This window comes from Lepisosteus oculatus, chromosome 2, assembly GCF_040954835.1.
Source record: "Lepisosteus oculatus isolate fLepOcu1 chromosome 2, fLepOcu1.hap2, whole genome shotgun sequence".
Classification (NCBI taxonomy): Eukaryota; Metazoa; Chordata; class Actinopteri; order Semionotiformes; family Lepisosteidae; genus Lepisosteus; species Lepisosteus oculatus.
In genome coordinates this window covers 51,004,241-51,018,765 of record NC_090697.1, presented here as the reverse complement: position 1 = coordinate 51,018,765, position 14,525 = coordinate 51,004,241, and the positions used below count along the sequence as shown (strand labels likewise).

At 36.2% G+C, this 14,525-nt stretch overlaps 1 protein-coding gene across 4 annotated transcripts in view; it reads left to right on the top strand.

Moving 5' to 3' along the window:
* Nucleotides 1-288: 288 nt before the first annotated feature.
* Nucleotides 289-14,525, top strand: part of fndc1 (fibronectin type III domain containing 1) — an 87,332-nt gene continuing 73,095 nt past the window's right edge. Inside the window, exon 1 of one of the 4 annotated variants that reach the window (XM_069178874.1) lies at nt 289-371. In XM_069178874.1, the coding sequence (XP_069034975.1) occupies nt 353-371 (19 nt within the window). In that variant the 5' untranslated portion in view covers nt 289-352. Of the gene's footprint in view, nt 372-10,406; nt 10,741-14,525 lie in introns of those variants that run through there. The other 3 variants (XM_015347874.2, XM_069178887.1, XM_069178872.1) reach the window with 3 other exon arrangements.

Here is a 14,525-nt window from a genome sequence, read left to right as displayed (position 1 = left end):
TACAGAAGTGAATGCAACTGCATTTAATTTTTGTTGAGTTTTGAAAGCCAGTAATGAAGGTGTTTCAAATTAAACCTGGGAAACATATTTACTATATGAAGAGATATTTTTCAAAGATGTACATATGCATAGAAATATGGAGATTTTTGGGGGGTGGCTGTGGAAATAAGTTTCTTACAGATGAGAAGAGACATTATGGTACCAGTAGGAGATAACAGTGCTGTCTGTATTAGAGACCTGCCCTCTGTGAAGAAGAATAAGATCCCCTCTGCACCTCTGCCACTGGAAGTACGCAGATACCAGACCTTCCCATCAGGACTGAGGAGGTCTCTGGAAGACAGAACAGTGAGGGATGTCTTCTTTGAGTGCCGGTAATACTTTTCCCATTTGCCACAATAAAAACACTAAGTTCTGTTTTGTGCTGCTTGAAACTCCTGAATACAGCTGTTTATTACTGAAAACCATAATCTGAGACAATAATCTCTGTCTTGAATAAATTTAAAAGCTGTTCTAGAAACAAGATAAAATGTCTCACATTAGAAAAGTTAAAATATGTTAGTTACTTTCCCACTCTCCAGCCCTAACCAGTCTTTGTCCTTCCTAATTAACCAGGCAATTTATATTTTGCACATATGGAAGATGAAATATAGTTGATAATTGTGCTGTACTAGGTTTTGTGCTGAAGAAACAAGAAATGTTGATAATAAAAAGACTTGATTTTCAACAAAGTACATTCATACTGTCACATCTGACACTCTCCCTCACAAATGCCGTTCCATTCCTGTCACGCCCCACACTCTCCCTCACAAACGGCGTTGCATTCCCAGAACCACTGTTTCATAATCTCATTCCTAATTGAACCCATCACATTCCCACGTGCACCAGATTCCACAAATTTTCACTCCGGAACCAATTATCCAACCACATCCCTTTCCTTTCAGTATTTAAAGTTCCCTCATACACCAACCCTTGTTCACTATTGAAAAGCCTCCAGTAGGACTCTCTTGTGTGTTTCTAAACCTTTTGACTGATCTCCTGATTCCTAATTTTGCTCCTGCCTTTTGGATTTTGTTTTTGGGTTGTCTTTTTGGATTTCCCTTATTACCAGGCTCTTTGCCTCCCTATTTGACAAAGCCCCTGGATTATGTCTTTTGGGTTGTCCCTGTGCTACTCTGTGTTCTGTGATATTCATGTTTATGCATAAGGAACCTCCTATTCTACCAATTGGTTTTGTGATACATACAACAAACCTAAAACAATTCTTTCAATCCATGATCTGAAAAGGCTCATTTGAACAAATACTAGTTAAGTCATTTAAACTAATTATGCAGACAAGTGTGGTTTATTATGAATTAAGGGTATAAATATACATTACATCTTGCTGAATCACAATGCTCTATGAATTGTAATACAGAGAGTAATATAATATTCCATCCTGTAATGGATAATAATATAATACTGTACATATTTTAACTTCTTTCTTCCCATGTTTTTTACTGGTGATACTATTAAGATATCTGTGATAGTGCTCTAAAAAAATAATCTAAAACTGTGATGTAAGGCACTATAGATGGATTACTAAGTGAATACTGAACATGGATTCCAATGTCTTCCTTATGTGGAGAAATTTAAAGAGGCAATCTTTGAACTGTGAAAACATTTTTGTTGAGCGAATGGAAGTATGGTTCCATTTTTGAGGAGCTTCATTTGACAACTGCTCCACAAGACTTTTCTACAATCAGAAAGTCAAAACTGTGTCAGCCAAGTGCATGTAGACACGGATCAAGATTGTATTTTAATCTTTATTAGCTTCTTCACTAATGAGCACTCAGCTCCCAGGACAGTGATCTTAATTAACATGAAAAGCCTATAGAACCTTATAGGTTATGTCTGACAGAAGACCCCACCTTCCCATCAGAGGAAGATTCCATGAAACTGAAATGGTTTAGTTGAAACAAACTCGGCACACAGCTCTGTTCTAAGGTAAGATTGGGAGTTTTCCTGTACTTCATGTTATTGTTGTCATTAGCAGGATTTGTTATAATGGGAGATACCACTTAAAAGTATTAACTGACATAAATTGCACAGGCTAAAGTTTCATTCATTTTTATATTTGTGGTAGTCATTGAGGTCAATTGAGCGATGGAAAAAATAAGACGCTACCTTGTTCTCAACACAATTAATTTGTGTGTGTTTCTGGGTAAATAAACTTTGTCAAAGTATCCTATCAGTCTTTTATTTACTGACATAATTTGTAGTATTATTATATTATGTCTAACATAATTATATTATATTATATTATACCCACAGATATAGTACAATATATTTGCCCACAAAATATCAGCAGTAAATATTTTTAAATATTAGTTCTTCAGTACATATTACTGTATTATAAAAATTGAGACATTCACTTCTGATAAGTTCTGAGTTTTGCACTTTAGACTTATATATAGGCTTTCCAATGCTTTTTCTTATAGGATATGCAGTATGATTGCCTTATCTACTTTGAAGCTATTTTTTGCCCATAAATCAAAAGAATAGGGACTACAAACAACATTCATTGCTGATATATTAGCCTGTTCAATAAGGTACAGCCTCGTGGGTTTATGGATTTATTAATTCCATGGAGATCTCTGAGCAGCCAGAGCATCACATATGAAGCAATAAGGAATATTTAGGTTAATTCCCTTTCACATGGCACTACAATGGCCTCAAATCAGCTATGCTATGCTCTGCATCTATGTTCCATAACACGATCCTGACAACCCATTTCAAGATAAACTGATTCAAGTGTTTAGCATGAAATATGTTACTTATCAAACAAATATGTATTTACAGTATGTAAATTAAGAGCTGGAGCACACTCTGGAACAGAAAAACAGCAGTGCAGATATCTGTAAGATGCAGCAGAAAATGGTATTAGAAGAAACCATGAAGTCTATGAAGAAACAAATTGACAGTAAACAAAAATGTAAAGATTTATTTTCAGTTTTAAATTGATGAGATGCAAAATATACATGACACTGAAGTGAAGTGATGAAGACATAATTATGCAGTGCTCTGGCAGAATAAAATAACAATAGTTATTTATTTCAGTAAAAGTCAACACAAATCATATATACTTTATTGCTATTAAGTAACATAACCACATTGGGGAACGCTTCAGTCTGATTTTGTATGACATTGACCAGTTTCTCAAGAACATCTTGGCACAGATTGATTAGGTACTCTTCACTTGCCCTGTACTGGTAAGCAATAAATACACTTTTCTTACTGTAGGTCCCTATCTGATGCTGCCATGTGTGTTCTCTGGTATTGTGAGTTTGTTTACCTTTTGACTCTGGTTCTTAGGTCCCATTCATTTTCCTTCTGTGCTGATGATACGATACCCACATTTACTTGTGCTTTGAGTACCACACAGAGCAGTGGATATACTGTACTAGAATTGTGACTGACTAAAATAATGAACTCGCTCGATGGCAACTTTTTTTTAAATGTCACCAAAACAGAATTTGTCCTAAATAATTAATTTATTTTTCAACATTTGTATTCTCTTCTCATTTGTTAATGGGCATTCTATTCTTGCTAAGAATATGTAGAGTTTAGGGGTTATGCTGGATGCAGTAAATTCTGGTTTATATTTCAGTCTCTCACTTGAATGCCATGTTAACCAGTTGGTGGATGTCTGCTTTTCTCCATTATCATAACGTTGTACAGGACAAGTCTTCAATTAAGCTTTTCTCTGCTCCAAATCTTTGGAAATCCCTCTGTGACATTAGTCAGGGATATACAATTAAATTAAAATGCATTTCATAGTGTACAGTAGCTCTGTTATTTTTACCACTGAAATGAAATGTTCTAGCTGAAATGTAATGTTTTAATTTTTAACTTGGGTTGGCACTTTGACTTGAATTCCTATCTTTTGACAATTATGCTGAAGATGGGATTTGCAGAAAATGTGATTAATCAGAGAAAATTACTATCCTCCAGATAGAATGCCTGTATAGAATAACCAGTTTAAGGTAAAATATTTTAGCAGCTCTCTCATACACATGACTATGGATTCTCCTTTTATAATTACATAAGAATAAGATACATACAGTATAGGAAAAACCTTAATTTATCACTTTAATGAGGGGGAAAAATAAGAAACCCTACTGGTCCAAGTTCTGTTGTAAAATAAAGTTTCAGTGTTTGTTAATAAATTTAGAATAACTGACATTTAGATGAATAGCATTATAAACACTGCTTGTTTCTGCTAGAAACAACAATAAAAGAACCTAATTATCATCCCAAGACACTACGGTGAATGGAAATTCTGTTTATTATATTACAAAAGAAGTGCAAGCATTTATTTTGAAAAGGAAACAATACAACAGCATCCTGGGTTCGTGTGTCCACTCTCAGAAGATGTAACTGAATGCTGGTGGTGTGGATATCTTAAAACAGCTCTAGCTTAACTTGGATACATCATGATCCCACACAAACTCTTGGATTTGGTTACAGCCTTGCAGTGTATCCCACTGTTCTTCAGCTTTCTCACTGCAGAACTGCCTCTACAGTCTCCTGTTAAATAACACCTAATAAATAAGTAAGCATGGTCCATATTGCACTTGTTGGGGATAAGACTGTTGTTGTCTAGTAAGCACAAAAGGGACTCCTCTCTAATATCAGACTTGTATACCACTAGTGTTCATTCCCCTTCACACTGCCTCCATTCATAATGCATGGTCATAAAGTTTTAAGAACAACTTTCACATTTTTTGGATTTAAAACATTGAAACAGTGGAAAAATACTTATTGAATAATAACCTGATATTATTAATCCCAGGTTTGACATCAACTATAATTATTTTGTTATATGCATATTTACATTTTTATTATGGTGAAGTTATATAAATAAGACATGTGAAGTGAAACATTGCAGAAGCACCTTTATACTTTTACTGCACAGTGCCAAAATGCTTAGGTCAAATTTGAAAAAACAACTTTATATACCTGTACTGTATATGTCTTAAAGTAAAAATAATTAATGAAGTAAAACCATTTAATATGTTGTCTCCTTTCCTTTACCCACCTCGAAAATATCTAATAATACATCTATCTTTTTTGCTGTTTTACATGGCTGATAACAGGCTAAAGCATGGATTGTACTGTAGCTACATGAATTTTCATACAATTTCTTTTTCTGTGCAGTGAATTTCTAAACAAAAGATAGGATGTGCCAGAAAACAAGCAAGGGAATGAGTATTCTGATATTCATAGATTTGTAATTTAGTAGTTTGTGTTAATAGTGAATGTGTACCACAAACAAAATTGTTCAGACTTAAGGATTTACACAGAATTATCCCTATCTAGTCACTACAGGAGCTTGGCTGGTGCCTTGTTTTTGGAAATTGGCTGTTTTTCCTTGTTGACTCTTTTGCTACAGAACATACAAATGGAAATATTTTTAGAGGTGGATGAACTGAAGGGCACAAATTAATGACTGAGAAAACAGGAGGTTTTTACATTGTACTCAAAGTTTTTGTTTACAATTTGTTTTAGGACATTTGCGGTAAAAAAATATTCTCTAGCTCTTTAGAGAGAAATGTAATCATAGTGCAACAAGAAGTTTTGAACAATAGCAATTATATTGCAATGCTTCTTCCTAAACTGATGAAGAAAGATGTTGATCAGAAACATACAACTTTTTAGCAACTGATTTAGCAAAGATGTAGAAATCAAATTTATTTCCATGATTATTTTTTATTCTAATGTGGTGGGAAAATTTTCATATTTACTTACCTTTCTAGCTTCTTATGTATTAATGGATTCTTGGTAAGGTATCTTAACTTGAAATAAAAATGTTTATAATTGAAAATAAAATTGGATATCCATATCTTTGGAATTAGTAATTGTATAAAACAACAGAAACATTTATATACAGTGGTGTGTTTGCCCCCTTCCTGATTTCTTATTTTTTTGGATGTTTGTCACACTGAAATGTTTCAGATCATCAAACAAATTGAAATATTAGACAAAGATAACACAAGTAAACACAAAATGCAGTTTTTGAATGAAGGTTTTTATTATTTAGGGAAAAAAACTCCAAACCTACATGGCCCTGTGTGAAAAAGTGATTTTTTTTCCCTTAATAATAAAAACCTTCATTTAAAAACTGTATTTTGTGTTTACTCGTGTTATCTTTGTCTAATATTTCAATTTGTTTGATGATCTGAAACATTTCAGTGTGACAAACATGCAAAAAAATAAGAAATCAGGAAGGGAGCAAACACTTTTTCACACCACTGAATACACAGTTAGACTACATAAAAAGATAACTTTTAAACAAACAACAATATTAAAGTTTAACTATCATGTGCTCAACATCTGTAATCCTTTAGTTTATCTTCTAAAAACTAATTGCTTTCTTAAGATTGTAGCTGAAAATATACCTGACATACCAGTGCCCCCTATTGGCTCCAAACCTCAAAATCCAGGATCAAATACTGGAAAGTGCCTGTGGGATAATTCACAATCCTGTCTTTTGTAAAAGGTTTTCTTCACTTTTGCATTTTTAGTTATAAATTATTACTTTTAACACAGGCAATCTTTTTTAGGCCAGCAGCCATATCACCCGCTCACAACTGGCAACCCACTGAAGCTAAGCAGGTGTGAGCCTTGTCAGCACTGGGGGACCTCCTGGGAAAAACTAAGGTAGCTGCAGGACGAGGTGTTAGTGGGGCCAGCAGGGGTTGCTCACTCTGCAGTCTGTGTGGGTCCTAATGCCCCAGTAAAGTGATGGGGACACTATACTGTAAACAAGCGCCTTCCTTTGGATGAGACGTAAAACCCCGGCCAACTTTGGCGTCCTGGCCAAATTTCCCATTGGCCCTTACCAATCATGGCCTCCTAATAATCCCCATCTATGAATATGCTTCATTTCTCTGCTCTCCTCCCCACTGATAGCTGATGTGTGGTGAGCGTTCTGGCGCACTATGGCTGCCGTCGCATCATCCAGGTGGGGCTGCACATTGGTGATGGTGGAGGGGAGTCCCCATTACCTGTAAAGTGCTTTGAGTGGAATGTCTAGAAAAGCGCTATATACAATAAGTGTAAGCAATTATTATTATTATTTTAAAATGAAATATAATGAAATATATATTTACAGGGGATACTTCCTCTACATAGTCTTCCATAGGAAGCCATAGTGCCATTTTAATGGTTGCCCTAAATCAGGTAGTCGTGTGACACTTGTCTTTACAGAGAATATGAATCTTCTCAATGATGTCATCAAGCTGTTGTCATGCCCATTTCCACTGGGTGCACTATTCTTGTGTAATAAGAAGCTTGGAATCCACATCTCATTTAGTGTCTGCCTTCTGGTAACCCCATTTCTACTTCACCTGTTTTACACTTGTGAAAACCAAGAGACTTGTGCACCAGAGAAAGTAAACTTTGGGAAAGAACTGAAAGTAATGTGGTACTATTTTCTACCCTTTCCATGGGGTGTGCATCATTTTAGTGACATCACTAAAATGGCATACATGAGGTTTTGGACTTCTCTTTGAAAGACAAGGTATAAAAGCCTTGTCTTAAATTGCTAACCACTGTATGCCAGTGCTCAGAAGTGTGAATGCAAGGACGAAGTATGTAACAATATTTCACTTTTTTCTAGAACAGATTAGACTTTGTGCACTAGAAGCAGATTAAGAAGAAAAAAAGCCTGATCCAGGAACTGGACAGTGGTTCACTGAAGGAGCCTGGAGACACCTTTTCTTGTGCCATCTTAAAGAAGAATCTTTTCAATATTTACTACTCCGTTCTTAATGGAAAACAGCTATCTTCATAATCAACACTTCTTTCAGCTTCTTTCTCTCGCATACAATTTTCAATACAATCATGACCCGGTCTTCTCCTGCCCTCTCTCACCCTTTCTTACTTTCTTCTCTCTCTGTCCTCCTTCCATGCCAGGTGTCTTACTCACCCTGCCTTTCAGCCACAGCAATATCTTTCTTGTTTTTGTGTCTTTGCCTTTCCCAATCCTGTCTTTCTGCTATCCCCCTAGGAGACCTCTTGGCCACTGACACCCACTGCGCCCTTCTGTGTCAAGTCTGTGCTTCTCCTTCACAGCCTTTTCCACCCCCAGTGTTAGGAAGTGACAGCAATGGGTAACCTTTCTCTTTCCATCCCCCTCCTCCCCACAGGCATCCGTCTGGGTGTGGCGTCAGCCCCTGATGTTTTCCCCCAAACAGTTCCATCTGCTCTCTGAGACCCACGGCTCAGACCCAAAGTAAACTGGATTCCTGCTTTCCTTTGGATGCTTGTCTCCCATCAGCAGCTCTTTTGCTCAGCTGAAGATTTGCACAACAACCTCTGACTTGGGCTGCAGACTGCCTTTTTCAGTGGAGTCATTGCATACAGTACCTCTCGATTCCAGCTCTGCATTCCTAAATTTGGTTAGGCGATTTCTTTGAAGGTTCAGAAGTACAAAATTAATTTGGCAAATTACTCAATTTGCTGAATGGCCACTGTGTGCAATAATGTCAGAACACACCTGTCTCTGTAAGGCCCCTCAGTGAGGTCAGTATTTGGGTCAAATTCTATTTAACACAACAATATGATGAAAATAAAAGCATGGTACAGTACTTTAGTGTTTGACATTAACTGGCCCAGTTTAAGAAATGACACCAGTAAGGTCAAGTCGGCCAAATCCCCCACTTGCCAGAAATGAAGTAGGAAGGCTGCTGAAAAGATTAGAATGTGAAGGTGAAGCTACTTTTTTTGATGACATCAGTTCAAATACACGAGGTTTCAGAAGAAGACAGATTGGAGAATATGCGTGGAGTGAATAAGAACCAGGTATGATCAGTGAACAGGTGACAGTAGAGCCAACAAAGCCCAATTAAGATGAAATTAGAATTGTGTGGTAGTCTTCAGCAGACTCTGAGTTGACCCGGAAATAACCGAAGGCCATCGGGAAATCTATGACCAGATGTGGAAGTTGATTAGGAACTCGTGGTTTGCCACTTGCTGACGTTTGCTGCAACTGAATGGATGAACACTTTTTGATTACCCAAAAAAAGAAGGAATAGCAGTAATGTTCTACTAAAGGTAAAGCAGAAAAAAGACTAGGGAAGAGGGAGAGAGAGAGATAATGAGTGAGAAAGCAGCCACTGACATTAGGAAGTTCTATGGAAGGGGGGACAGGTCATGGCAGGTTAAGGGAGCTGGCCTTTTTCCAGAAGAAGTGAGAAAGCGACACCCATCAAGGCTTTGAAGTTGTTGGATCACGAGTTGAAAGGCTGGCTGGCAAGAGAAGATGAGGAGGTGGGAGAGGCGCAAGTGTGAGAGATGTCTGTCTCTGAGACTGATTAAGGCAGAGTGCCAAAAAAGATGCACATAAAGGGGGCTCATCAGACTAATAATTATCCATTAGAGTTCTAATGGAATGGCTCAACAAGAAGAAAGTGAGTGGCTATGAGTGGCCAAAGTCTTGATCTGAATGTGATAGAAAATCGACAGACTTGAAAACTGTTATCTAGCAGTGTTCCTCAACCAACTTTACAGAATTTGAGCAATTTACAGAGAAGAAAATTGATTGGTTGAGAATTGGACCATGCTAGATTAATAGGTACATATCCAAAAAGACTCACAGATGTAATTGATGCCATTCTGTAGGTGCTTGCACCCAATATTGACTTTGGTATTTATGTAATCGGCATATTTTAGTTTTTGATTTTCTAGTCTTTGCTGAGATTTAACTTCTTTCAGCAATTAAAGTTTTGAATTTAAGCACTCATGTTTGGATTAAAAATATTCACTTCAAATAATGAATACACCATTTTAGTAATTCAACAAATATTAATATTGTAAGGCAATATAGTAAAATGGAATGTGTTCCACAAAGTGATTTCACAAAGAATGTTTTTGTTCTAATATGATCAAATGCATGCTTGAATTTTTTCCAAAATACAACTTGTGTGACTTGCATGAATGTCCACACATCCTTCTTTCCATCTATTTTCAAACCATTTTATCCAATATAGGGTTGTTAGGGAACCGGAACCTATCCTAGCAAGTAACGGGTGCAAGGCAGGATAGACCCTGAACAGGACTCCAGTCCATCACAGGGCACACACACAGACACAAACACACACTCACATGACCAGAGAATTAATGTCATGATCACAAAAAAATATTGACTACAAAGCAAAAATAACAGTTACAATGTTGCTATTCATGTACTTTTGTAGGGCACTGTAGTTGTACAGTACGTGCAAATAAGGCATACAGTTGATTTTAGAGATAAAGTCTTTTTTTAAGATTGCCACACCTCTGTAACTCATGAGACATGTTTTGACAGAGAGCCCGTACATCTGACCCCTTATTGTTTCTGTTATCAGAACTTGTGCATAAATAGAGCATGTAAGTGCTGCACTCTTAAAAGTATTTTCAGATAAACCTCTCACCCACTGAACCTGCTGCCTTGATGCCTTCCAGACCAACACAAAATAAATGGGATCAAGTCATGATCCCACCAGCTCCCAGAAGAGGGAGCCAGAAGGAGAGAAATGGTGGAGAACTAAATTGTGGCTGTCCTCCGAGAAGCTGCAGCCACTGCTGAGACTGCCTGATTCTTGTTCATTGCAGCATCGAACTAAAGGATTCTCAAACTACTCACCATGTCTCCAACTACAGAATGGACTCTCTTCGTTCTTTTCATTCCACTTTTTGCTTTAAGCTCCACAGTGAAAGGTAGGCATGCACAATACCACCTTCTCCTGTTCATGCAACCTGCTTGAAAAGAACTTAAAAATATATAGGTACTGACACAAAGATACATTTGCAAACTGGATAAAATTTCACTGCAAAAGTGTGTTGCTTTGAATAAAGCTATCTGAATGGAAAAAAAGTATTCATATCTAAAAAATCTGTCATTTGTTTTTCTGTTTCCTTTTGTCTGTTATAAAGGTTTTCTAGCTCTGTACTAGTTTGTTGACAAGTTAGTAGAACTGATTTACAAAAGATGAAATAATTGTATCTAATGGGTTAACTGAAACCTAATAAGGTTCATTGGGGTATAGCTAGAAGAGTGTTTTTGTTTTACAAAAGCTAAAGTATTTGAAGTTGTATGACTTTAATGTCTTATACTCTAGGGGAAAACTGGGTCATGTGTTGGAATAAAGTAAGAATGATCAAATCTTAATGTATTTTGGTCAATTGTCTTTGCTTGCTTTTCCCAATTCAAATCTCGTTTAAAAATTATGAGTATTCTCGTTTTTCAGATACATTTAATAATCCATTGTTTTGCAGTGGGTTCATATATTTATTTTTTGTTACATATTTAGTGAATGACATATTTTATGTATGCTATGCATCCATATTCTTTCTCATGCAGATTATGATACCTCATAAATCCCCCATTTTGTGGAAAGAAAATATTTTTCTTTGAAAGTAAACTTTAATCATTTTTTAAAGTCTTTTGACTTTTGAATGTGTACAACAATATGCTCTCTGTTAGATGCAGCAAGATGGCAAAATCATGACTTGCTGTTAAACTTTTCTTTTCCCAAAACATCTGTGAATGTCTACATCATATTTGCCCGTTAAGAAACAAAATGCAAATGAAAATGAAACAGAATAATAACTTCAAATTTGAATTTGAAATTAAACTTACAATTTCTCATATTGCAACTTTGTAAAATATAGCTTGAAATGCATTGTTCAGTAATTTTGTATCAAATATGAACCATTTTTCATATATTAGTAGAATTACATTATCCCAATTCTGTGTTGGTGTGTTAAAGTAAGTTCCTGCATCTCTCTCTTGATTGCAACATTTTCTGTTGAAATTTACTCACAGTCATTAAGATAGGAATCTACAAACCTGGTAATGGCGAGACAATTTTTTTTCTGATTTTTGTTTCACTTGAGCTTTTATTGACCTCAACAATTATCTGATTCATCAATGAAAGTTAAGCTTTTCCATGTCTACCACAATTAACTATTTAACACCATCTACAGAAAGTTCAGGATTGTAGCTCTTTAAGTCCAGGACTATTGACCACTCCACCCTTCATTTCTGTGAAGTATTACTGCTGCACATCTGGCTTTGAACAGCAGCAAGCACTGAACAGCTGCAGTGATCCAAATATTTTCTATACAAAATTACCAAAAAGGAAAACACAAATAATAAGAAACTGAAAAACTAAAGCAAAGTAAGTTTTGTGACTGAGGTCATTGTGAGCTCAGTCACAATGAGAGTGCGGTTAACTCTTCAACGCCACTTAGTTGACTATAGAAGTGTGTTGAGACTTCTCATGCTTTCTGCATGACTACCAAATAGATTAAGTATTTTATGAACCACTAGTTGACTTGACATAAAATTAAACAGTATATGTTAATGTATGAGCTGATGAAAATCTAAACTAAACACCTGAACTCTATAAACTCAGAGAGCTTGAATTTCAGTCTGCAAGATGTACATGTATACTTTTTCAGTCCAGGTGATAGTGGAACTTTGAGCATCTGAATTCTGTATATTCTTAGCTTAGCTCCTTGGCTTAGCTTCTTAGCTTCTATATCCATTTATTACTGAAGTTGCCAGGCAAAATAGGAAACTGATAAGGCAGATGTTGTCATTTTTGTGATCTGGTGTGCTGAGTTTGGACATAGTAGCTGATAAACACTGCTTTTGATGTTTAGCAAATGAAAAATGCATTATTAATTGACTGAGAATAAATAATGCAATGTGTCATTTTAATGAGATCTACAGTGCAGGGTGATATAGAAGAGGGGTATTCCTTAGCCAGCTTTCCTCCATTAGGGGATTCTGTATATCACTACTGATTTATTATTCAGTTGCTTGCTGGGAGTGTGTTACATGTGTTTTGCATGAGCCTCTGGTGTGGTTTCTGTCTATGTATCCATTTTCATGCAAACAAAATGTTCCGGTACCATAATAGCTCTGAAGAAGATATTTCTTAAAGATGTCTGCCAGAAAGTGCAAAAGGGAAGCCAATCTGTCACAGACAATAGCTGAAGTGACCACTGGAAACAAAACCAACCTAGGAGCAACGGTGGCATCAATGCAATTTCCAATTTCACATTAGTCAGATTTAATAGACATTTCTAAGTTGTTTCCATCTATGGGTAATTCCAGTTTGATCCACAAGAACAACTCTGCGAAATTAATTCAGAAGCTGTTTAGGTGGAGAGGTTAGCGAACATGGAAATGATTATCTAAGAATCAGCAACAGAACATGTGGAACAGGATAGACTGGCGAGGAACAAAATAGCAATAAGGTACAGAGTATATTGACAATGAAGTTTGTTAATTGAACAAAACTCAATTCATCAAAGACCAACCAGCCTGGATTATAGGAGGAGTGGTGGCATTGTGGCGAGGGGTCTGTGCCTGTGGCTGGAAGGTTGCAGGTTCAAATCCCATGGCCAGCAGAGGAATCCTTTTCTATTGGACCCCTAAACAAGGCCCTTAACCCCAGCTGCTCTAGGGGCACTGTATAAATGGTCGATCCTGCGCTCTGACCCTTGCGCTCTCTCCCTGTCTCTGTGTCTCATGGAGAGCAAGCTGGGGGTATGCAAAAAGATAAATTCCTAATGCAAGAAATTTCATATGGCTTATAAAGTGGTCTTATCTCATATTCAATTTCAAGAGAAGTTGACCACCCCACATTTTCCATGATACTGCACCCTCCAAAAATAAAATAAAATTATTTCTGATGTGGTTACAGGAATGAAAAAAAAATTAAATGAAAAGTGAAAAAAAATATTGCTAAGAGTTTTGAAATGCTTAGGCATTCTTAGTTTGTCTCATTTGTTTCTGGGTGCAAAAATAAAATGGCATATTTATTGAAAATACACAGTGCAAACTAGTTCATATATTGTAAATCTAAAGTAAAAACAATAATGTCATAGGAACAACAAAATGTTTTGTGAAATACACATATTTGATGTTTTTGCATTTCATAAAATGTAATTTAGGACAAGTCTCGCTCGATTGCCATCGAACTCTGTACTTAGATATTATGTGTAAGACAAAATGGGTAAATAATCCTTTCCTATTCCAAAAATGAGCTAATAAAAATGGCAGAATAATAGTAAAAGTCTACTTAGTGTTAAAAGCTGCCACGTTACAAATTTCTTTATGTCTTACTTCAGAACTTCAGCTCTTTGAATATCTTTTGAATGAGATCACAACATGGGACCAGAGATTGCAGCTGTTCAGTTTGTTTCTTCTTGCTGAAACACTTGTTTCCATCTCATTATAAGTAGAATACCAGGAAAAAAGCATTTCCTCAGAGAATTGACACAGTAAAACAGAGGCAGGAGGTTAAACAGTAATTAACAGTAAAAAAGTTGAAACCAAGATATATCAGTTCACTCAACAATCTTCTTCACAAAATGTTTTTACTTCAAATTTTGAATTATATTCCCAGACATAACCTCCACAAATGTGAATATATACATATTGTGCCTAATAAGCAGCTCATGCAGAACAAACCTGGCATCCCAGCTGC